The sequence below is a fragment of the Prionailurus bengalensis genome, chromosome A1 (assembly GCF_016509475.1).
Source record: "Prionailurus bengalensis isolate Pbe53 chromosome A1, Fcat_Pben_1.1_paternal_pri, whole genome shotgun sequence".
Classification (NCBI taxonomy): domain Eukaryota; kingdom Metazoa; phylum Chordata; class Mammalia; order Carnivora; family Felidae; genus Prionailurus; species Prionailurus bengalensis.
In genome coordinates, this window is record NC_057343.1 from 88,368,814 (window position 1) to 88,395,197 (window position 26,384).

A 26,384-nucleotide genomic window follows, 5' to 3' on the forward strand; every position below is an offset into this window, starting at 1 on the left:
TGATTTCAGGAATGGAATCCAGTGATTCATCCCCTATATATAACCCTCAGTGCTTATCCAAACACGTGTCCTCCTTAAAGCCCTTGCCTTTAGCTCATTCCCCCACCTAACACCCTTCTAGCAACCCTCAATTTGTTCTCTGTATTTAAGAGTCTCTTATGGTTTGCCTCCCTCCTTGTTTTTATATTGTTTTTGTTTCCCTTCCCTTATGTTCATCAGTTTTGTATCTTAAATTCCACATATGAGTGAGTCATGATATTTGTCTTTCTCTGACTAATTTCACTTAGCATAATACTCTCTAGTTCCATCCACATTGTTGCAAATGGCAAGATTTCATTCTTAATGATTGCTACTTGTTGATTTTCTAATGTTTCTGGTGTTGAACCAGACTTGCATTCCTGGAATATGACTGTTGTCCTAGTGTGTTGTTCTCTTGATAAATTGCAGAATTCAGTTGGATAATATTCTCTTGAAGGTACTGCCTTGACATCAACAAGAGGTGGCCTGTGAAAATTCTTCATATTTATCTTGTCATATTTTGATATTGATATGCTATATATGTAAAATAAATTGATGTGTGTGTCTCTTTTCAAAACTCTATAAGAATCCTATAAACATGAGATAATTTCTTTCCAGAACATTTTATACAATTTAAGAGGCACTGGGCTTAGACATTATTCTCTAAGATTACTTATGATCCTCCATTTATCTTAAGTCTTAGGACTGTGCAACTTGTCCAATTTTTCTTGTGTAAGTTTCAATATAATTCCCTAGGAAATGATTGATTTGTAAGTGTCTGCTCTCTTTGTAAACTGCACAGACATTGAAATACAACACAGTTCTAGATTTGACTACATATAGGTGCAGAGAAAACTTCTACATTCCTGTGAAAACAGGGAAGTGTGTCCCAAAATGCCAAAAACTGTGACTCAAAGCACAGTCCTGGGAAAACTCCAAATATGATGGTGGCCCCAATTTTCCCTTCCCCTGGTTCCATGAAATCAAACATTTCCACCATCAAGAACACTCATGTGATTTGGAGGAAGATATTTGTGACCTTCAGAACGACTCTCCTGGAAAGATATCTGGTCTACATCAGCCCCATGCATCAGGGAGATCCAGATTCCTGAATTCCAATGTCCACCAGTAGGTTCTGAGCAGGTGCTGGGAACATGTGACCAGCACTATTACGTGGAAACACAACCCATGGTGTATGAGAATGACCTGTCTCCTTCCTGTGCATTCCCTCCAGCCATCCTCCCATGGTCCCACCTGGGATGTGAAAATGGAGGTGGTGAATGGGTGATGTCAATGGAAAAGTCTAACTGAAAGAGCACGAGAGTCTGTCTTGGGTATAAATCTGTTCCAAGCTCACCTCATAAAAGAGGCTAATTTTGTACTCTGAAATAACTGACCTGTGATGTCCAGGTGGAAGGACACCTTCTGGCCCCCGGCCTCACAGCTGTACTCCCCGGTGTCGGCCTTCCCTGCCTGCTGCACCACCAGCCGCCTGCTGCAGCCCTTGGCCTCCACGTGCACTTTGGAGCTCGCACTCAGCTTCTTCCCGTCCTTGTACCATGTCACCTCTGTCTGGGCCTGGGCCACCTCACAGCTCAGTGTGGCACTGGCCCCCGCCTTGGCCTGCACCTCACTGCATGCTGGCTGCTCCTTGACAAATACAGCTGAAGGCTCTGGGGACAGGGAGGGATGCATGGAGTCAAAGATACCATCCATGTGAAGAATGCAAGTCTGGGAAAAAAGGTATAAACAAGGAGGCAGGGGGACTGCAACTCTCTCCAATCTCTGTGCCAAGTGGGTGGACAAGAATCCCCACAACCTTCTCGGTAACAACTAACACAATTTATTTACAGACTGCCATTTTCCTGGCTGTTCTGGGGTGGGGGGGGGGCGTACATTCTATCACTGATCTGCCTGCCTTCCTGTGGCTGTATCCTCCATAGTCTTGATGACTCACAAAGTACAACACCTTTTCTGAAGTTTTTGGTAGTTATAATTTGCTCTACTGTGGTGTCATTGCTCAAGAGATGTGCCCCACTTACAAGAGCACTATCTCTTACTCGTATTTATTTAAGAGCTCTTTATATAAGTAAATGTCAGACTGTTGTGGTTATGTGTGTTTACATACCTTCCCCATCTAGTGACTGGCATTTCTACCCCTTCATTGGGGCCCTACATAGACACGCAATTTTTTGCATTGCTGTATTTTTATCAGAAGTCTTGATATCAGGTAAAGTTAATGCCATTGCATTGGGGATTTCTTTTGGTTTTTGTTCAGTTTTGTTTTGCTTTGTTTTTGTCAAAAGTGGATTTCCTCTCTCTGGCTTTACAACTCACTTGTCAATACTCTCACTCACATAAGAGCTATTATTTGGGATTTAATGAGGACTGACTACCTCTGGGTCTTTCATCAATTTCCATCCATGATTTAGATCTCTGTCTCTCAATAAAGTTGAATACTTTTTTCCCACAAAGCATCTGAAGATCCTTTCTTATACCTGGAATTGGTAACAGGATTTTTCTCATGCTGTTATAACCCCTTCAAAATGTCACTTTCCAGCTTCTGCTGTCTGATGTCTAGATACAAAATGCTTCCTATATATTGATTTTTGTATGTCCTATTCTCTCCTCACTCTCTTTGCCATCCAAAAAGTAACTTTGGGATTTTCCACATTGATAATCATATCTTCTGTTAGTTTCAGTTTTCATTTTTTCAACTTTCACCTTCACTTTTATTTTCCTCCAGGGTGTGCTGTGAACGTTGCATAAAAGTGAGGACATTCAGCTTCCCTGTCTTGGTCCCATCTCAAAGGCAAAGCTTTCAAAGTTTGACGTGAAGTGTGATGTCAGCTAGCCTTTTCAATACCACCAGTTATTACATTAAGGACAAAACCTTCTATTTAAAGCTTATGAGAATTTTGTGTCAGGAATTGATGCCAAATATTATGGAATATTCTGCCTGTGTTTCTGATGCTTTATTTTATCCAGAGTTTTACTCTTCATTTATTGGGGAAATCACACCATTGTTTCCTTGATTTTGTTAATATCAAGCTTTGTGTTGATTTTCTAATGTTTCTGGTGTTGAACCAGCCTTGCATTCCCAGAATATGACTATTGTCCTAGTGTATTGTCCCCTTGATAAAATGCAGAATTCAGTTGGATAATATTTTATGGAAGATATTACTTTCACATCAATGAGGGGTGGCCTGTGAAAATTCTTCATATTTACCTTGTCACATTTTGGTATCGATATGCTACCTATGTAAAAGGAATTGATGACTGCATCTCTTTCAATACTCTATAAGAATCCAATGAACATGGAATAATTTCTCTTCAGAATATTTGGTAGAATTTGACAGTAGAGTCACTGGGCTTAGACATTATTCTGTGAGAAAATTATTTATGATCATCATTTATCTTAAATGCTAGGATTGTACAAGTTGTACAATTTTTCTTGTATGAGTTTCAATATAATTCCCTAAAAATTGATTGATTTTTAATTGTCTGCTGTCTTTGTAAACTGCACAGACATTGCAGTACAATACAGATCTAGATTTGGCTACATATGGGTGCAGAGAAAACTTCTATATCCCTGTGAAAACAGGAAAGTTTGCCCCAAAATGCCAAAAACTGTGACTCAAAGCACAGTCCTGAGAACTCTCCAAGTATGACTCTGTGGCCTCAATTTCCCTTTCCCCTATACAGTGAAATGAAACATCTCCACCACCAGGAACCCTCATATGGGTTGGGAGGAAGAAATTTGCGACCTCCCAGAATAACCCCAGGGGAGAGACATCTGGTCTACATCAGTCCCAGGCATCAGGGAGATCCAGAGTCCTGGACTCCAATGTCCACCAATGGGTTCTGAGCAGGTGCTGGGAACAATGTGGGAATACAACCTCTGGTGTATGAGAATGACCTATCTCCCTCCTGTGCACTCCTTCCAGCCATGCTCCCATGGTCCCACCTGGGATGTGGAAATGGAGGTGGTGAATGGGTGATGTCAAGGGAAAAAGTCTAACTGAAAGAGCACGAGAGTCTGTCTTGGGGATAAACCTGTTCCACCTTCACCTCACGAAAAGGCTAATTTTGCACTAAGAACTGACCTGTGACATCCAGGCGGAAGGACACCTTCTGGCCCCCGGCCTCACAGAGGTACTCCCCAGAATCCGCCTTCCCTGCCTGCTGCACCACCAGCCGCCTGCTGCAGCCCTTGGCCTCCACACGCATTTTGGAGCTGGCACTCAGCTTCTTCCCGTCCTTGTACCACGTCACCTCTGTCTGGGCCTGGGCCACCTCGCAGCTCAGTGTGGCACTGGTCCCCGCCTTGGCCTGCACCTCACTGTGTGCTGGCTGCTCCTTGGCAAACATGACTGCAGGCTCTGGGGACAGGGAGGGATGCATGGTGTCAAAGATACCATCCATGTGAAGAATGCAGGTCTGGGAAAGAAGGTCTAAACAGGGATGCATGGGGAATGGAACTCACTCTGATCTCTGCATCAGGTATGTGGCCAAGAAGCCCCACCACCCTCTCAGCAAAAACTAACACAAATATTTACTCTACCACTTTTCTGGCTGTTCAGGTGGGAGTATACTTTCTATCACTGCTCCATCTGTGTTTTCCTGTGGCTGTCTTTTGCATTGACTTGATGACTCGCAAAGTATAGCACCCTTTCTGAAGTTTTTGGTAGTTATAATTTGATCTTCTGTGGTGTCATTGCTCAAGTGTTTTGCCCCATTTACAACAGCACTGTCTCTTACTCATATTCATTTGGGAGCTCTTTGTTTAAGTAAATGTCAGTGTTTGTGGTTATGTGTATTTATATACCCTCCCCATCTTGTGACTGGCATTTCCACCCCTTCATACTGTTTTGTGAAAAAAAAATGTTAAGCAAGAGTTTTGTTATAGGCAGATATATTACTTTCTCCTTTGTGTTTTGTGCATTTCATTCTGTCTCAGGAAGCTTTCCTTATGCTGAGGTCATGAATGACTGACATTGTTGGTAAGAGCTTGAACCACATTTCTCACCGAGGTCTCTAACTCACATGCAGCTCAGTTTCTTGCATGGCAAGAAATAGACATCCAACTTCATTTCAGTTTTCCATATGTTTAATGATCTTAGCACCATTTGTGAAAGACCAACCCTTTACTACAGTCACACTGAGAGCTCTAGAGTGATTTAAAAAAGAGAGAGAGAGAAGGGACTTGGGTTTTATACAAAGCTGTTTCTGGACTCACTTCCTGTTTCCCTGAGAAGTTTCTCAGTCTCTATTTATTTTTTTTTTTTCAACGTTTATTTATTTTTGGGACAGAGAGAGACAGAGCATGAACGGGGGAGGGGCAGAGAGAGAGGGAGACACAGAGTCGGAAACAGGCTCCAGGCTCTGAGCCATCAGCCCAGAGCCCGACGCGGGGCTCGAACTCACAGACCGCGAGATCGTGACCTGGCTGAAGTCGGACGCTTAACCGACTGCGCCACCCAGGCGCCCCTCTCAGTCTCTATTTAAAGCCCCAATTGTTTGAATTGCTGTCGTTTTATCAAAAGCCAAGAAAGTCAACGTCATTGCTTTGGGGATTTCTTTTGGTTTTGGTTTTGCTGGTTTTTGTCAAAAGTGGATTTCCTCTCTCTAGTTTTACAACTCACTTGTCAATACTCTCACTCACATAAGAGCTATTATTTGGGTTTTGATGAGGACTGACTGCCTCTGGGTCTTTCATCAATTTCCATCCATGATTTAGATCTTTTTCTGTCTCTCAATAAAGTTGAATACTTTTTTTCCCACAAAGCATCTGAAAATCCTTTCTTAGACCAGAAATTGATAACAGGATTTTTCTGATGCTGTTGTAACCCCTTTAAAATGTCACCTTCCAGCTTTTGGTGTCTGGTGTATAGATAGATAAATGTTTTCTATATATTGATTTTTATATGTCCTAATCTCTCTTCACGCTCTTTGGTGTCCAAAAAGTAATGGTTTTTAAGACTCTTAAAAACTGAGAATAGGGGCGCCTGGGTGGCTCAGTCGGTTAAGCGTCCGACTTCAGCTCAGGTCATGATCTCGTGGTCCGTGAGTTCAAGCCCCGCATCGGGCTCTGTGCTGACTGCTCAGAGCCTGGAGCCTGTTTCGGATTTTGTGTCTCCCTCTCTCTCTGACCCTCCCCCATTCATGCTCTGTCTCTCTCTGTCTCAAAAATAAATAAACGTTAAAAAAATTTTTAAAAAACTGAGAATAAACAGGGTTGATGGGGGGTGGGAAGGAGGGGAAAGTGGGTGGGTGATGGGCATTGAGGAGGGCACCTTTTGGGGTAAACACTGGGTGTTGTATGGAAACCAATTTGACAATAAATTTCATATTTTAAAAAAAGTAAAACGCTACATATGAAATTTCCAGAATAGGCAAAAAAAATAAAAATAAAAAATAAATAAAATACAATTTATTACAAATGCAATTAGTTAAAATCTCATAGAAAGTGCAAATTACAATTAAAATTTTAATGTGACTAAAACTTTTGAACAATATAAATACCTTGAAAAGTAGACACAATAACTATAATTACAATGTTTACTAAATTTTTTACTTTATTATTATTATTGTGGAGAGAGAGAGAGAGAGAGAGGGCATGAGTGGGTGAAGGGCAAAGAGAGAGGGGAACAGAGAATCCAAAGCAGGCTCTATGCTGATAGCAGCGAGCCCGATGTGGTACTCAAACTCCCAAACCATGAGATCATGGCCTAAGCTGAAGTTGGACACTCAACAGACTGAGTCACCCAGGTGCCCCTAAATTTGTTACTTTATACCCAAACTACTCAAACTTAGCGATGCTCTGATTTCTTTTTTATTTTGATATATATTCTTAAATACCCTTGTAGGGTTACAATAATACTTTTTTTAATTTAACTTAAAAAATCGAAACTGTTTGGGATTTTCCACATTGATAATCATATCTTCTGTTAGTTTCAGTTTTCATTTTTCCAACTTTCATATCTTTACTTTTATTTTCCTCCATGGTGTGCTGTGAACGTTGCATAAAAGTGAGGACATTCAGCTTCCCTGTCTTGGTCCCATCTCAAAGGCAAAGCTTTCAAAGTTTGACGTGAAGTGTGATGTCAGCTAGCCTTTTCAATACCACCAGTTATTACATTAAGGACAAAACCTTCTATTTAAAGCTTATGAGAATTTTGTGTCAGGAATTGATACCAAATATTATGGAATATTCTGCCTGTGTTTCTGATGCTTTATTTTATCCAGAGCTTTTACTCTTCATTTATTGGGAAAATCACATCATTGTTTCTTTGATTTTGTTAATATCAAGCTTTGTGTTGATTTTCTAATGTTTCTGGTGTTGAACCAGCCTTGCATTCCCAGAATATGACTATTGTCCTAGTGTATTGTCCCCTTGATAAAATGCAGAATTCAGTTGGATAATATTTTATGGAAGATATTACTTTCACATCAACGAGAGGTGGCCTGTGAAAATTCTTCATATTTACATTGTCACATTTTGGTATTGATATGCTACCTATGTAAAAGGAGTTGATGACTACATCTCTTTTCAACACTCTAAGAATCCTATGAATATGGAGTAATTTCTCTCCAGAATATGTGGTAGAATTTGACAGTAGAGTCACTGGTCTTAGACATTATTCTGTGAGAAAATTATATAATCATCCATTTATTTTAAGTGCTAGGATTGTACAAGTTGTCCATTTTTTCTTGTGCCAGTTTCAATATAATTCCTTAGGAATTGATTGATTTGTAATTGCTCTCTTTGAAAGCTTCACAGCCATTGCAATAAAATACAGATACAGATTTGGCTACATATGGGTGCAGAGAGAACTCGTAGATCCCTGTGAAAACAGGGAAGTCTCCCAAAACACCTATAGCTGTGGACACTCAAAGCACAGTCCTGGGAAAACTCCAAGGATGATTGTGTGCCCCAAATTTACCATTATCCTGGTTCAGTGAAATCAAACATCTGCACCACCAGAAACTCTCATGTGTGTTGGAGGACGACATTTGTGATGTTCAGAACAACTCCAGTGGAGACATATCTGGTCTACCTCAATCCCATGCATCAGGGAGATTCAGACTTCTGGATACCAAGGTCCACCAGTGGGTTCTGAGCAGGTGCTGGGAACATGTGACCAGCACTATTACGTGGAAACACAACCCATGGTGTATGAGAATGACCTGTCTCCTTCCTGTGCACTCCCTCCAGCCATCCTCCCATGGTCCCACCTGAGATGTGGAAATGGAGGTGGTGAATGGGTGATGTCAATGGAAAAGTCTGACTGAAAGAGCACGAGAGTCTGTCTTGGGTATAAATCTGTTCCAAGCTCACCTCATAAAAGAGGCTAATTTTGTACTCTGAAATAACTGACCTGTGACATCCAGGTGGAAGGACACCTTCTGGCCCCCGGCCTCACAGCTGTACTCCCCGGCGTCGGCCTTCCCTGCCTGCTGCACCACCAGCCGCCTGCTGCAGCCCTTGGCCTCCACGTGCATTCTGGAGCTCGCACTCAGCTTCTTCCCGTCCTTGTACCATGTCACCTCTGTCTGGGCCTGGGCCACCTCGCAGCTTAGCATGGCGCTGGCCCCTGCCTTGGCCCGCACCTCACTGTGTGCTGGCTGCTCCTTGGCAAACACAGCTGCAGGCTCTGGAGAGAGGAAGGGATGCATGGGGTCAAAGATACAATCCATGTGAAGAATGCAGGTCTGGGAAAGAAGGTATAAACAAGGAGGCAGGGGGACTGGAATTCTCTCCAATCCCTGCATCAGGTGTGGGCCAAGAAGCCTCAGCACCTTTTCAGCAACAACTAACACAATTTATTTACACACTCTACCACTTTCCTGGTTGTTCCAGTTGGGGACCATATATTATCCCTGCTCCACCCTGTCTGTCCTAAGTGGGGACCATACATTCTATCCCTGCTCTCCTGGGCTGTTCCAGGTGGGGAGCATACATTCTATCCCTGCTCCTCCTGGGCTGTTCCAGGTGGGACCATACATTCTATCCTTGTTCCTCCTGGGCTGTTCCAGGTGGAACCACACATTCTATAACTGCTCCTCCTGGGCTGTTACAGGTGGGACCATACATTCTATCCCTGCTCCTCCTGGGCTGTTCCAGGTGGGACCATACATTCTATCCCTGCTCCTCCTGGGCTGTTCCAGGTGGGACCATACATTCTATCCCTGTTCCACCTCGTCTGTTCCAGGTGGGACCATACATTCTATCTGTGCCCCTCCTGGGCTGCTCAAGGTGGGACTGTACATTCTATCCCTGCTTCTCCTGGGCTGTTCCAGGTGGGAACCATACATTCTATCCCTGCTCCTCCTGGGCTGTTCCAGGTGGGGCCATACATTCTATCCATGCCCCCCGGGATGCTCCAGGTGGGACCATACATTCTATCATACATCCTGTCACTTCTCCACATGGCCTTCCCAGGTGAGGACTGTGGGAAATCTACCCATGCACATGGACTCTGTGGGGCCATAAGAGATGTGTCCCTCAACCTTCCTAGAAGACATCAGCTTTTTCCTTATGGTTTGAAGGGAATGCTTTCACCTGTCATCTTCAAAGTTGCTGAGACTCAGTGCTCCTTCCTTAGTATTGTTGACTACTGACTCTCTGGTGGGAGTCCTTGTACTTCCTCATGATTGTCTTTGCCATTGTCTGAAGACCAGTGAGGCTGAGTACCTTCCCCAAGATTACTGGTCTGACCATTACTATTTGCTCCTGTGTGGTGACTCTGTTCAAGTCATTGCTCATATACCAACAGTATATTCTTCTATCGTTGTAAAGCACTCCTTACATATTTAAATGTTAGAGAATGACAACTATGTATTTTATAGGTGTTTTCCGAATGCTGTGACTACTTTTCACTCTCTCATGGAGTCTTCTGATGAGTGAAATTTTTAGTTTTAATGTAGGCAAATATGTCTATTTTGTCCCACTGCATTTGGGGCATCTGCATTCTGTTGAAGAAACTTTCTTTACCTAAATCTTTAAGCAAGGGTGTTGGTCCTCTATGGGTTTTATGGTTTTAGCTTTTATACTGAGGTCTCTAACCCACCAGTACTTGACTTTTGTGTGTTGTGTAAATTCCCAGAATTTAATTTTTTCATGCATTAAATGATTCAAATGCCGTTTATGAAAACAACAAACTTCTCTACTTCTTTTTATTTCTTTTTTTCTTTTCATTTTTTTCTTTTTTTAATATGAAATTTATTGTCAAATTGGTTTCCATACAACACCCAGTGCTCATCCCAACAGGTGCCCTCCTCAATACCCATCACCCACCCTCTCCTCCCTCCCACCCCACATCAACCCTCAGTTTATTCTCAGTTTTTAAGAGTCTCTTATGGTTTGGCTCCCTCCCTCTCTAACTTTTTTTTTCCTTCCCCTCCCCCACGGTTCTGTTAAGTTTCTCAGGAGCCACATAAGAGTGAAAACATATGGTATCTGTCTTTCTCTGTATGACTTATTTCACTTAGCGTAACACTCTCCAGTTTGATCCACGTTGCTACAAAAGGCCATATTTCATTCTTTCTCATTGCCACGTAGTATTCCATTGTGTATATAAACCACAATTTCTTTATCCATTCATCAGTTGATGGACATTTAGGCTCTTTCCATAATTTGGCTATTGTTGAAAGTGTTGTTATAAACATTGGGGTACAAGTGCCCCTATGCATCAGCACTCCTGTATCCTTTGGGTAAATTCCTAGCAGTGCTATTGCTGGGTCATAGGGTAGCTATACATCGCAGTAGAACCAAAACTGGGGGTGACAGGAGTCCATTTATGCAAGAATATGTTTGTGTTTTATTATTTTGTTCCTTGATCTGGCAACTATTCCTGCATTGAGATCCCGTTGTCTTACATACTATTGCTTTATGATAATTCTCGACATCTGGTATAGCAAATGCTCACACTTGGATTCTCTTCAAGAGAAAAGTGTATCAGCTATACTTTGCCTTTGGAATCCACTTATTATTTTTCAACCCTCCCCTCAATTTTTGTTTAGATTTTGATTAATGAAAATATTTGATTTTTCCCGGATTTCTACCCATCTATTTATATCTCTTGGCTGTCTCAAAAATGTTTAATAATTTCCCTCCACAGAGCCTCCTAGAACCTTTTATCAGAGTTGGAATTAGAAACACAACATTTTTGATGCTATTATAACTGTAAGGTTTCGATTTCAAAGTGTTTCTTGCTAGCACATATAATATTTTTTTACATGGTAATCTGCATGTTTTTTTGCATGGTAATCTTCCTCAAGAATCTTATTTGGCCTAGTAATTTATATTTAGGATTTTTTGAATTGGAAATCACATCATCAGTGTACATTCTATCACTGTATCTTCCATCTTTATGGAATCTATTTTATTTTCCTCCTTACACTGCTCAGTAATTACAGTGGCCTGCTTGTATGGTCCCCAAATCAAAGCTTTCAGTGTCTCCTATAAATTCCTCATGTGTTCTGTAACTTCACTTTCTGAACCAAGAAAGAGCACTGTCATACAGTGTGTTAAGAATTTTATGGCATGACTGATGCTGAATTTTATCAAACACATTTTCTGAATTTATGACATAAAAATTTAACCAAACACTTTTATTCTGTGTTGAGATAATCACACCGTTTTTCACTTAGTTTCTTAATGTCAGGCTTTACATTGATCTAACATTCAACCAAATTTGCAATCCTGGACAATGACTTCCATCACCATGTGGTACTCTCTTGCTATATTGTTGAATTAATTTTGCTAATATTTCATTTATGATTTTGGTTTTTGATATCCCCAATAGGTTGGTCTGTAATTTAATTCTTCCTACTTTTCTTGTAAGATTTTGGTACCACTGTTACATTTGCTATTGTGAGAAGTAAGGGAGATGATTCATTTTCATCATGATGATTCAAATAAAAGCTGTGCTGTCCATTTGACATTAGGTTTACAATCTAGAGAAAATATGTTCGACCCCCTCCCAACAATGGAGTCCCAAACTTTACTTCCTGGTTCTTCTTCCTGTCTCTGTTTCAGGGACTTATTTTCATGGGATTTGCAATGAGCTTGCACCAAAGAACAAAGAGAGAAGGTGAACAAATGTGAGAGGTCCCAGGATTCACCTCAACCTGCAGGGTCCAAGTCCTCCTGTGGGTGAGGACTTAACTGGCTCATCCCAGTTAGGGTGGCCTTTCCATGGGAGGGCTCCTGGCCTCTGTGGTATCTGTGGAGCTGAAGACTTTTTATCTTTGGAGAAAGAAGTGATGCTGGGGAAAGGGTAAAAGACAGCACCGCGGTGACCCATAACTGTGCATGTGATGAGGGAGCATAAAGCAGGCTAACGGCAAAGTATAAGCCAGCACCCACCCACCCCCAGGTGGAATGTGTGATATTGCTCGGACACTCTTGGCTGCCCAAGAACAAAGGAAAGGGGTTTAAGTGCTGGCCCCCATGATGTGGGGAAACTACAGCAAATGAAAAATGAAATTCCCTTCCTGCCTACAGCCCGTTGACAAGTCCTTGACACAGGCAAAGTGACCTTCCTCTAGGAGCTCAGCTGCCTCAATGATGACACTTTGTTGGGGGCAAAAGAGAATCTTGGCTGAACATTATCCCCAACCTCAAGGATCCTGTAAGTCTATTTCCTTTATCTCAAATGCCCCAAGATACATGCTGGCAATCATGCTCCAAGCTTATGGCCCCCAATGTACATCTGAAGGGTCTCATGCTGAGGTTTTACTAAATGGTAATAAATGGCATTTTCCTAACAACAGCTAGCCTTTCAAGGTCCTGGAAACCTTGCCTCCAAAATTCCTTAGAGACTTACTCTATCCCTGACCCCTTCCCAGCCTGAGGGTATAGAATGAGTTACCCCGTCATGACCCCGGTGCAGTTCTTCCTGCCCGTGGGTCCTGTCCCCGTACTTTAATAAAATCAACTTTTTGCACCAAAGACGTATTCAAGAATTCTTTCTTGGTCTTCAGCTCCAGACCCCATGAACCCTTACCATCATCCCAAAACCTCATCACCCAGACCAAGGTAGGAAAATTTGACTACAAGTACTGCCTTGGGACAGGAAATCCTTAGAAGCTGAGTGTGTATGACTGAGACATACCCTAGATATGAAGACAATGCAGAGTCTAGATCTGCAGTCCCATTCTCCTATGAGGGAAATGGCTGGAGACAAAGTGGGTTCTGGAGAGTGCAGGAAACCTCCATTAGTGGGGGGATCGAGCACCCCAGGGAAGCTCAGGAGCAGGAACCAGCCTTTTCAAGGATTGGGAACAAAAATTCTAGGCCTAGGGGTAAGGAAAGAGACCCAGAAATAGGTGGGGTCTCTTCAGCTTCCCCCAGATAGTCCACTGGGGCGAATGTTACAGTACTGGGAGGATGCTCCTTATACAGGGAACAAGGACAAACATAAAATGATCAAATTCTGCTGCTTTGTTTGGACAAGAGACCCAGTTAAAGGTCCCTCTGTTTTTTGGCCTCAGTTTGTCTCAGAGAAAGACTGGGTCTGCCAGGCTCTAGTCCTTTATGTGAATGACAAAGTTCCAGTACACTGTAGGTGAAGGAATATGCTCTCTGCTGTCTACCAAGAACTCTTCTATGTTTCTTCTTAACACAAAAACGGAAAGTACTAGGAATCTCTAAAGGAGAAGCCTTGGGATGCCCTCTCTTGTACTCCTCCTCCTTATAATCCCCAGGTCAACCCACAGGAGGGGGTAGGAGGGAACAAAACAGAGAATTTGGGTGGACAGGAGGAACCTTATGCCTTACTGGTTTGTATACAAACCTCAGGAGGGAACTGAAAAAATGTAAAAATCACATAGAGAACTTCCTTCTTCCCTCTGGGAGCTCTTCATTCCCCTAAAAAAGATTTCCTTAAAACAACTGGGTGAAATAGTTTGCAGGAAGCAGTTTCCTATTCCAATAGAAGGAAAAAAAAAAAAGTCTCCAGCCAGTGATCGCAGATCTTATCAAGGATAGATTGCTGCAGCCCTAAGTTATTTCCATTAAGGAAGGTCCTTTTAAAGGGGACAAGGAGAGATTGGTTTTGTCAATGCCCACCACCACCAGTACTGAGGTGAGGAATTTCAAGAAGGTAATGAAACCACTGTTGGAACATCCACTAGGTTTGGTAGATCAGGTTGATTAGTTTTGCGGACCTAATATTTATTCCTGGGCTAGGCTGATGTCTATCATGAATATCCTATTTACCGGAGAGCAAAGAGGAATAATCAGAAGAGGTGCAATGTCTGTTTGGTGGAGAGAGCACCCACCTGGCCAGGAGTTCAGCCAGCGGAACAGAAGTTTCCTAACCTAGATCCTGGTTAGGACAATGATGATCTTGGGCACAGAGTTAGGAGGAAGCAGAAATTAAGAAAACCAATCATCAGAGGGATCAGGGGATCAGCTCTAAGATCTCAGAGTATCATCAAGGAATTGTAAATATATATATATGTTTTATTTATTTTTGAGAGAAAGACAGACAGAGTGCAAGCTGGGAGGGTCAGAGAGAGAGGGAGACACAGAATCCGAAGCAGGCTCCAGGCTCTGAGCTGTCAGCACAGAGCCCAATGCAGAGCTCAAACCCAGAAACCATGAGATTGTGACCTGAGCTGAAGTCAGATGCTTAACCAACTGAGCCACCCAGGTGCCCCTTAAGGCTTTTGAGATACAGAAAGAGAAGGAGGAAACCCCAACTGCTTGCTTACAGAGGCTTAAGGATCAAATGAGGAAATATTCAGGCCTTGATCCGGAGTACCCAGTGGGGCAGGGTCTCCTGAAGGTTAATTTTGTCTCCAGAAGTTGGCCTGATATTGCCAGAAAGTTATAGAAGGTGGATAGAGGAATTGCGCAGGGAGGCACAAAAGGTATTTGTAAAGAGGGATGAAAAGAAGCAACAACAGAAAGCAAAAATTATGGTGACTACTGTGGAGAAAATGGTTGAAAGGGAAGGAGGAAATAGAGATCCCCAGGGGGGAAATGAGGGATCATAGGGAACAAAGTAAAACGAGAGGAATGCGAGAAGGAGAAGAAAGGAAATGTTATAAATGCAGACCGCCTGGCCACTTTAAAAGGGAGTGTCCTCTATGGAAGAAGGAAGAGGAACTGACCCCCTTATGGCTCTGGAAGAAGAAGATAAAGGGGGTTAGGGGTTCCCCTTTGCTAGACTCCAGCAGCAGTCCTTGATACATTCAAAGGTGGGGCCCAAGGGAGAAGATACAATCTTCTTGTTTGACACAGAAGCTGCCCATTCCTCCCTAACATTTAAGCCACAGGGGACAAAATTCTCACCACAAAAACTTTTGGTTTCAGGAATAAAAGGAGAAAAATTTCAGGTTTGTATATATGAAACCATGACTGTAAGAACTGAGACTGAGGAAACAGAGGTGTCTTTCTTGTTCGTTCCTGAAGCAGGAGTCGACCCCCTAGGCAGAGACCTCACTACACAGCTGGGTTTGGATATAGGGATAGAGAGGAGCCAAATTAAAGTTCTCATAGCTTACCTCATAGAGGAAGAAGAAAGTAAGATACATCCAGAGATATGGGTCAAAGAGAGAAACAGAGGAGGGCTTCAAATTCTCCCAGTGAAGATTTGCTTAAAACAACCAGGTGAAACAGTGTGCAGGAAGCAGTCTCTTATTCCAATAGAAGGAACAAAAAGACTCCAGCCAGTGACCACGGGTCTTATCAAGGATGGGTTGCTAGAACCCTGTATTTACCCATACAATACTCTGGAACTCCCAGTATGAAATCCAGATGGGTCCTACCAGTTGGTGCAAGATCTGGGAGCAGTAAACCAGATAGTTTGGACCCAACACCCTACAGTCCCTAATCCCTATTACCCCCTCAGTAAAATTCCTTATGGGCATAAATGGTTTAGTGTAGTAGATTTGAAGGATGACTTTTGGGCATGTCCACTAGACCCAGAGAGCAGAGATCTCTTTGCCTTTGAATGGGAGAATCCTGTAAGCAGGAGAAAGCAACAATACCACTGGACAGTATTGCCACAGGGCTTTACTGAGGCCTCCAATTTGTTTAGTCAAATATGGAATCTGTAATAAAAATGTTCTCCCCCCCCCCCCCCCGCCAGACACTCAACTCTTTCAATATGTAGATGAATTCCTGATTTCAAGGGAAAGTGAGCCGAAGTTTCCAAGGCCACAATAGGTTTGCTTAACTTCCTAGCAGGGTTGTCTGCCTATGAGCTTCTTGATAGGCTACTTTATTTAGGGAGGGCATTGGACTTGGACTTACCCACCCTGGAAACTAAAGGTCAGTTCCTCAGAGATATGTACTGGCCACATCCTCTGTTCTATTTTCCCTTAGGGTAAAAGGGCTCTCACACAGACCCTGCCACTTCACAGCCCATCACTTTCAACTGGGGGATCAGGCATTAATCAAATGTTGGAAAGAGGAAAATACTCCAACCTAGCTGGCAAGGCCCCTATGAAGTCCTTGTAACCACTGAAACTGTTGTAGTGACTGCTGAAAGGGGACGGACTCATTACACTCAGGTCAAGGGGCTGGTAACGCGGACTCTAGACAGTAAGGTGAAGGGACGATGGGAGGTATATAAGACAACCAAGGACCCCTTAAAGTTACCCTTAAGAAAGGAAGTTCAGAGTGTACAATAAAGGTTAGAGTCTGGCCTTGCAACTGGGGAATACTATGGCTTGGGTAGGCAACCACCAGAGGATGAGAAAATTCCAAAAAGGAAGTGCCTCAAGCCTATCCCATTAGCTTACTAATTAATGTAACTAGAACTGAATCCCCTCAAACTTTGAAATTTGATGCCTGCCTCATCCTATCATGTGGGAATTTAGAAAAACAGAGGTGGCTATCACAGGCAGATAAATATCTTTGTATTGATACCTTTGATCTTTACAGTCATCTGGACCTCAAACCTTGTTTGGGAGTTGGGACTTGGCATCGTAGACTACTCAGATTCAGGAATGGACAGCCAAACCCATGGACATTTTAACAGTTAAAATACATCCATCTAAGGGTATCCCACTGAAAAATTGCCAGAACTTAAAGTGTGACCCCATGCTTCTAACCATTAACAGCCCCCTCACTGCAGATCAGGACCCAAGGGCAGCACCTGGAACATATGGATTAGGAGTAGATGTTACAAGAATTTAAGAACTTAAGGGACTACTGTCCCTTAAGTCAGTTGATAACCTCATCTGTAGTATGCCTCAACCAACCACAGATCCAAGGGGGTATTTAATTTCTCCCACTAATGATCCAAAGAAGATAAGCAAAGTTGAAATCAAAGACCTGACACAAACCCTTAAGATCTAGACTGGATACGGAGATGTTAATGCATGGGTGTAATGTGTTTACTTCTCTGTGCAGATGTTTAACAAAAGCAATTGTTATGTTTGTGGTGCAGAAAGGCCACAGGGGCAAATTGTTCCATTTCCCTCTGGATGGGATACAGACCCTGCAGGAATGAGTTGCATGATAGCTCTCCATCAGTCACGGATGTTTGGGGAAATGAGACCTGCAAGATCCTGTCATTGCTCTTTCATGCACTACAAATGTCAGACCCAAGGGCCATCCCCTCTTCCTTCATAGGGACAAGGAATCACTCCTCCTGTCTCTCAAGAGTAGGGAAACAATTCAACAAACCTGTGGGATATTGGCTGACCCACATGCACATCCTAAATGCCACTGGTGAACAGAGCCACAACTATTCTAACTTGAACATCCCATGAGCAGATGTTTGGTGATACTTTGGGAAGAGGAGCCTACTTAACCAGTTTCTGTCCAATTGGAGTGGAACTTGTGCATTAGTCCAAATGGCCATTTCATTCACTTTGGCATTCCATCAAACCGATAAAGACAGTGACATTCACCACAGAAACCAGAGGGCTTTACAGTGATATTTTTATTCCAATGTGTACATTGGTGCAATAGGAGTCCTACAGGGGTGTCTCCAATGAACTTAAGGACAGGAATCAGATAGCTGCTGGATTTCAGTCCTCACTTTTCTGGTGGTTTACCATTGATAAGAATGTGGACTGGATTAATCACATCTGCTAAAATCAGCAAAGGTCTATCAATTTCACTAGGGCTGCACTCCAAGGAGTAGCCAGTAAGTTAGATGCTACCACTCGAATGGCATGGGAAAATAGGATAGCCTTAGACATGATGCTAGCAGAGAAAGAGGGAGTCTTTCTTTTGTGTTATGTTAGGAGACCAGTGCTGTACCTTTCTCCCCAACATTGCTGCAGACGGCACCATCACCAAAGCTTTGCAGGAACTACCAACTCTAGCCAATGAACTAGCATAAAACTCAGGGAATAGTGACTTGTTTAGTGACTGGTTAGAAGTATGCTTTAGTAAATGGAAAGGAATGGTTGCTTTGATTCTAAACTCTTTGGACAATGAGTCCAAAGACTCATTGCTATTAATGAACAAATGTTTGTGCTTATGCCCAAAATGACCTATTATTATTGAAAAATAAACCTTACTATGAGGAGGAGAGCCAACACCTACTAAACATGTTTGAGTAAGATCTCAAAAATGAAGGAAATATAAATGAAAATGGAATCAACTTAGAAAAGAAGAGGTGGGATTGTGAGAAGTAAGGGAGATGATTCATTTTTGAATACCAAATAAAAGCCATTGTGTCTAGTTAACAATAGATTTACAACTTATTGGAAATATGTATGTACCCCACACACACAGTGGAGTCCCAAACCCTTAGACTCTTCACTTCCTGGCTCTTCTTCCCCTCTCCGTTTGGTAGGCTTTGCAATGAACACGTGCCAAAGAACAAAGGGAGGAGGGGCTGAAAGTCTCTGCGTCACCTTAGGGAATGTACAGTTGTTCCAATCAGACTACTTTTTGCCTTCCATGGGCACAAGCAATGTCTGGGTAAGACTGTAATACCCGCAGTGCTCAGCCAATGAGGAAACACAGGAGGGACTTGCATGCTAGGAGGTAAATTGTCTGCTGTAACTGCCCTGAGTGTGCCTATCCATCAGACACTGCTCTTGCAAGAACATTGCTCAAAGCCTTGTTTCACTGTGCTCCAAGTCTCTGTGCCCCTCCTTTGATTGAGTTGGTGGGCTTATTTCTCACACTACCTAAAATGAGTTATGAAATATATCTTGTTTTTATATTCCCCAGAACAATTATTTCCTCAAGCATAGAATAACCATTTTAAAGAATATTGAACATAGTTTACCAGAGAACTACTTGACTTCAAAGATTTTGTATTATTGGTTCCACTTATTTAAAAGTCATAAAACTATTTGAGATTTCTGTATCTTTTTGTGTCCATTCTCACAATTTACTAGGAATTAGCCAAATTGTCACAACTTTTCAAATTTATTACCATAAAATATTTTTGTCATATTGTCTTAAAATAAGATTTCACAGACACCTAAATGGGATTTGGGGTGCCTACCCCCACCCATGAATCATTATATGCTGATAAAATTCCAAACTGTTATGTTCTGGCAACTAGGAGTCAGAGTAGGATGGAGCCCACCCCTATTTGGTATCAAGATTCTCTCTTTTTTTAATGTTTATTTATTTTTGAGAGAGAGACAGAGACAGAGAGAGACAGAGTGTGAACAGGGAGGGGCAGATTGAGAGGGAGACACAGAATCTGGGCCAGCCTCAGGCTCTGAGCTATCAGCGCAGAGCCCGACAATGGGCTGGAACTCAGGAACTGCGAGATCATGACCTGAGCCAAAGTTGGACGCTTAACCCACTGAGCCATCCAAGCTCCCCAAGGTTCTCTTAACAAAGGAAAAAAATTTTGATTTTTTACACTTTATGTACCAGTCCAGCAGATGCAGATACACACAAAACATTAGGAAAATGCTACAAAATAAATGCTGCTTTCCTGGTCAGGCTGCTACTGTGGGAATACCTCAGTGACAAAGCACACTGAGTGCCAGGAGTTACCTACTCCTTCCCATTTCTAAGTTTACAAAAGCAACCAGAAGGGTAAATCTGACACTGAGAGTGTATCTCCAACCTGGAGAGAAGGGCAAAGTGAGGTTTGCTTGAAAACAATAATCCTAAATGTCACAGGTGAGTATCTACAAATCACCCATTCTTCCTTCCCTTTGCACAGCAGACACTGTCACAAAACACGCACCTACATTTTGTCAACACACAGGTAACAGCGAGCTTCTCTATCAGTGAAAAAGAAGGAAGAGTGTCCCAGACACCTCAAGTGTGATAATCTAAGGTTCACTCTTGATATCTCAATTCCAAGTATGATTGTGTGGCCAGAATCTCCCCTAATCTAGGCCCAAGTGAATTGAAACACCTCTCACTGACAAAAACTGTTCAGAGCTACTGTTGGGTGGCATGGGTAGTTGTCAAAACATATAATGGAGAAAATGTGCCATATCCAAGGGTGAGAGATATCTGGTTGACCTCGAGCCCAAGCACAAGATGGAACTAGAATCCTAGACACCAAGGAACACCAGAAAGAGCAGGGCAGGTGCTAGGAATGTGACTGAGCATTGTTGCACCAAATTGCCATTCCAGATTACAGAAACGGCCCCTTTCCTTTCCATGCATACCCTTCCCATGAGGCCTCCCTTGACCCAAAACTGATGTGAAAAAAAGGAGATGAAAACAGCATATGGACAAATGGTAGACATGAAGAGATTAGGTCTAAAGGAAAAGGACACAAAAGTCCATCCGGGTGTAATCCTGGATGGTCCCATCATCACCTTCCATCAAGGCTAGAGTATTACCCCCAAGTACTGACCTGTAACATCCAGGCGGAAGGACACCTTCTCTCCCTTGGCCTCGCAGCTGTACTCCCCGGCATCTGCTCTCCCCGCTTGCTGCACCACCAGCTTCCTGCTGCAACCCTTGGCCTCCACACACACTCTGGAGCTTGCACTCAGCTTCTTCCCATCCTTGTACCACATCACCTCCGTCTTGTCCTGGGCCACCTCGCAGCTCAATGTGGCACTGGCCCCTGCCTTGGCCTGAACCTCACTGCATGCCGGCTGCTCCTTGGCAAACACAGCTGCAAGCTCTGGGGACAGAGTCACCTTGCAAGTCAGGAAGGCAGCTCTGGTAAGAGGAGCCCGAATGGTGAGCTAGGGGGTCAGAAACTTCTCCAGGTTCTGCACCAGCTGTAAGGCCTGGAGAAGCCCCCTACCTTTCCTAGAAATGGGTAACCACAATCTATCTATACATTCTATCACTGTTCCATGTTGCTGCTGCAGGTGTGGACACTGGAGACATCCCTCTGCACAAGCTCCTCTAGGAAATGATCTGTGGGGTTGTGATACATGCACACCCCAGCCTTCTCAGATGATGCAGAGTCTTTCCACAGGACTGTCAGGGAGGAAGTTCCCACTCTTGCCTCCCCTGTGTTGTCAACTGTTGGCAACTTGGTGGGACTGAAGTTGTCCCTCCCTGTGGTCCCATTACTGATAAAGTGATGCACATTTTCTGATGTTTTTGGCCATTAGCATTTCCTCTTTATGATGTCACTGTTCAAGATTTGCCCCATTTTCAATACCACTGTATGTTTCTCTTATATTCATTTTCAGGAGCTCTTTGTTAATTAAATTTTTTTAATATTTATTTATTTTTGAGAGAAAGAGATGGAGTGTGAGCAGGGGAGGAGCAGAGAGGGAGACACAGAATCTGAAGCAGGCTCCAGGCCCCGAGTTGTCAGCACAGAGCTCGATGTGGGGCTCGAACTCATAGAACTGTGAGATCATGACCTGAGCCAAAGTCAGACTGTCAACTGACTGAGCCACCCAGGCACCCCAAGCTCTTTGTTGCTTTAAATGCTAAAGGGTTTGGTCATTAAATGTCTTATTAAAATTCTCTCCATCTGTGTGTCTTGCATTTTCCCTTCTTCATAGTGTCTTCTGATCAAAGTTCTTAATACAGACAAACATACCAACTTGTCCTTTGTGATTAACCCATTTATTAAGTCTTTTGTTACATTTATGTCACTAAATAGTCTGCATTACCTGCTAAGAGCTAATTGTTTTACCTTTTACACTCAGGGGTCTACCCACCTGGAGTTGATGTGTGTGTGTGTGTGTGTGTGTGTGTGTGTGTGTGGTCTGTTCTGTATATTGCTTTTTTTTTAAGTTTTAATTTTTCCAAGTCTCTTATTAAAGTCTAATCATTAATCTTTTGGATTTTCTGAAATTGATATTATCTGTAAATTCCACGTTTGTCCCCATATTTTATACCTTTGTCTTATTTTCCTCCTTATTGTATTGCCCATTGTTGGACAGAAAGCCTCCTTACCTTGTTTCCAATCACAAAGTCAGGTCTCTTTCATTTTAAGGGTGATTCTAGCTGGTATTTCCTGTAGTACTGTTTTCCAAATTAAATTAAGGAAGAAACCCTTTATCTATAGTCAGTTAATAATTTTATATTATGAGATTATGTTAAATTTTATCAAACATTTTTATTCAGCATTTATCGAGATAACCACAACATTTTTCTCTTTCAATCTGTTAATATCATGTACTGTTTTGCTTTTTTAATGTTTCTAATGTTAAAGCAACCAGACATTCTTGAACTATGACTTCCATCATAGTGTATTGCCTGCCTCATGTGTCGGATTACTTGGTTGACTAATATCTTGTTTAAGATTTTAGCTTTGATATTCATAAGATATTGGCCTGTAATATTTTAATGTTTGTTTATTTTGAGAGAGAGAGACAGAGTATGAGCAGGGGAGGGGCAGAGAGAGGGAGACACAGAATCTGAAGCAGGCTCCAGGCTCTGAGCTGTCAGCACAGAGCACAATGCTGGGCTCAAACCCACAAACTGTAAGATCATGACCTGAGCTGAAGTCGGACATTTAACCGACTGAGCCACCCAGGTCTCCCTTTAATTTTTTAAATGTTTATTTATTTTAGAGAGAGACAGAGAGAGAGAGAGAGAGAGAGAGAGAGAGAGAGAGGATGGGCAGACAGAGAGGGAGACACAGAATCCCAAGCATTGGCCTGTAATTTTAACTCTACATGTTTTCCTTGTAAGATTTCAACATCAATATTATTTATCTACATCTACATAAGATGAGTTGGAGAGTATACACCCTTTTTCTGTTGTCTAGAAGAATCTCTATGAAAATGTAATAATGTCTTTCCAGAAATATTTGGTATAACTAATCAGTAGATCCACTGAACATAGACTCTTTCTATGAAATATTTTTTTTTATATTTCTGGATCCATTTCTTTAAAAGTTATAGGACTGTTTCAGTTTTCTATTTCTCCTCATGTCATTTTTGATATAGTTTTCTATCAAATTTTAAAACTTTTAAAATGTTTAGTATGAAGTAAGTTTTCAAGTCCTCTTCAAATAACGTTTCACAAAGATAACTAGCATGTTTCTCTGTATCTATATACACACACAAACCACTGAATACAAATACAATACCACACTGTTTTGTGGTGGCACCTAGAAGTCAAATGTCAGACCTTTACTGAACATTAAGACTCTCCTAACAAAAACAAAACAAAAGACCCTCTTAACAAAATAAAATGAATACATTTCTCAACCTTCTCTACGAACCAGCCAAGAAAGCACAAATACACACTAATCACTACATAATGCAACAAAATAAATACTGGTCCACCAGTCAGTCTGCCATTACAGTCACTTGTCTTTAACAAGATGTGCTGATACAGCTTAAGCTATTTATTCCTATTTCCAAATTTATACATCAGACTCCAAGAGGAATTCTGACAAAGAATGTTTTAACTGAACACAAAAGATATGCTTTAAAAGGAATATCCTGTACATCAGAGGTACATATCACAGGCACATATCTACCAATCTCTGCTTTTGTATACTTTGCACAGACATTGCAACATGGAATGGATCTAAATGCTACAGCACACAGGTGCAGAAAGAGCTTTTCTACACATGTGCAAGGAGGGAAGAGATTCACAGAACATCTAAACTTTGATAATCCACAGTCAGTCTGAGGTATTTACAAGTATGGATGGGTAGTTGAAATATCCTCCTATCCTTGGTCAGTGAGATCCAAACATCTGGCTTGTGATAACCTGCCTGTGATTCTGAGTGAACAAACCTGATAGCTGGCAGAACATCCAATAGGAGGAAATTTACAAGAGGCACTTGGTCTAATTCAGACCCAAATGCTAAGTAGATTCAGAGCTCCAGGACACAAAGAAATTGGGTAGGTTCTAGGAATATATAACTAAGCATCAGTGTTCTAAACACCACTGAAGATGGACACAAGAGGTCCCCTTCATTCTTACACACCTGTCCAACCCAGCCACCCTTGACCCTACCATGGGAGGAAAAACAGGAAGGTAGGAGGATGTGAGATGGAAGATCACTGATGGTGAGAACACTAGGGATGATCTGCTCTCAAAGTCAGTCCCATTCTCTCAAACAAGGCTAATTCACTACCCTAAAGATTACTGACCTGTGACATCCAGGTGGAAGGACACCTTCTGGCCCCTGGCCTCACAGCTGTACTCCCCGGCATCTGCCTTCCCTGCCTGCTGCACCACCAGCCGCCTGCTGCAGCCCTTGGCCTCCATGCACACTTTGGAGCTGGCACTCAGCTTCTTCCCGTCCTTGTACCACGTCACCTCTGTCTTGTCCTGGGCCACCTCGCAGCTCAGTGTGGCACTGGTCCCCGCCTTGGCCTGCACCTTACTGCATGCTGGCTGCTCCTTGGCAAACACAGCTGAGGGCTCTGGGGACAGGGAAGGACACACAAAGTCAAAAAGTAATTCAAGATGTAGCACAGGGGAAAGAAGAAATAAATGGGGAGGTGGTAGAATCTTATCCAGGCTCTGCACCAGCTGTGTGGCCTGGAGAAGCCTCACCACCTTCTCAGCAACAACTAACACAATTTATTTATACATTCCACCACTGCTCCATGTGGGCTGTTCCAGGTGGGGACCATACATTCCATCACTGCTCCTCATGGGCTATTCCAGGTGGGGACCATATATTCTATCCCTGTTCCATGCGAGGACTCCGAGAGACTTTCCTATGTACACGCTTTTCTGGGTGAGGAGATGTTGGGTCATGATGTGTGCACACTTCAACTTTCCCAGATGATACAGAGTCTTGCACATGAATGTGCAAAGAGCATGTCACCCACAGTGCAAGACAGTCCCTGAACCTCCACACTTCCACACTGTCACCTACTCTGTGTTGTCAACTCTTAGCAACTGTGGGCAGTGGAGCTCTACCTCCCAGGGCTGTCTCTTACCTGGTCCTGATGATTCACAAAGTGAATTACCTTTTCCAGTGTTTTTGGTTATTAGTGTTTGCTCTTTTGCTAAAAGCTTTTGCCCAATTTTCAATAGCATTGTCTGTCCTTTCTATGCTTGTTTTTAGGATCTTTTTATATATATGAAGGCATATCTTTGGTGATTACGTGTGCTGTAAATATCCTCCACATCTGTGTGGCTTGTCTTTTCTGTGCTGTCTTCTGATGATTCAACATTTTTAGGTTAATGTCCTCATATATTTCATATTTGTTTCATTGTGGTTAGTGCATTTGTGTTCTGTTCTAAGCAATCATTCCTAAGCTTGAAGCAATTAAAAACATCTACATTACCACCTGAGAGTATATGGTTTCACTTCTGCTCTGAGGAGAACACCAGGGGTTGACTGTGAGTGGTATGAGTTACTAGTCCAATCCTTTTCCATATGGTTAAATGGTCCTAGAACCATTTGTTTTAACCATGCTGTCTCTACTTCGTAGACAGTTCCACATTAAACACACACACACAGAGGTGGAGGGGATGGCGTCATCAGTTCCTGCATGGGTCTGTCTCTGAGATCACTATTCTGGTTCTTTGGTCAGTGTATCTTTCCTGGCATCAAGACACCATTCTCAATCACTCTATCTGTAATAGTTCTGATACCTGGTCCAGCAAATGCTCACCCTTTGCTCTCCTTCAAGAGGTATATTGTCTGTGTGTGGCCTTGATGATCTGTTTGTCAATTTTCAAAGTCCCCACCACTACCACCACCAAAAATGACCATTTGCTTGGATGTTTATTAGTATCAGGTATGCCTGTTTCTTCCATGGTTTTCTATCCATTTATTTCCATCTCTTGACTGTCTCTCAATAACATGTAATAATTTACCCTCACAGAGCAACCCAGCATCTCTTTATCAAACTAGGAATTAGAACCATGATAGTCTTGATGCTCTTATAACTCTTAAGTTTTCATTTTCAAAGTGTCTCTTGGCAGCACAGATACAAGAGTTTTCTCAATATTGACTTTTTACACAGTAATCTTTATCAACTTTCTAGGCCAAATAATTTATCTTTTGGATATATCATATTATCCATAAATTCTATTTTTGTTTTTTTTCAAACTTCTG

The 26,384-nt window shown here is 42.4% G+C and overlaps 1 protein-coding gene across 39 annotated transcripts in view; it reads right to left on the reverse strand.

The window, feature by feature from the left end:
• The window catches only part of OBSCN (obscurin, cytoskeletal calmodulin and titin-interacting RhoGEF), a 165,270-nt gene that overhangs the window by 103,059 nt on the left and 35,827 nt on the right, over positions 1-26,384 (reverse strand). For 36 of the 39 annotated variants that reach the window (XM_043584471.1, XM_043584462.1, XM_043584420.1 and 33 more), the window contains 2 exons: positions 24,457-24,732; positions 8,400-8,675 (listed from right to left, as the gene is read on the reverse strand). The exons of 1 other annotated variant lie outside the window; for it this stretch is intronic. In XM_043584471.1, the coding sequence (XP_043440406.1) occupies positions 8,400-8,675; positions 24,457-24,732 (552 nt within the window). Of the gene's footprint in view, positions 1-1,415; positions 1,692-4,124; positions 4,401-8,399; positions 8,676-20,780; positions 21,057-24,456; positions 24,733-26,384 lie in introns of all 39 variants that reach the window. 2 more of the 39 variants (XM_043584505.1, XM_043584311.1) reach the window with 2 other exon arrangements.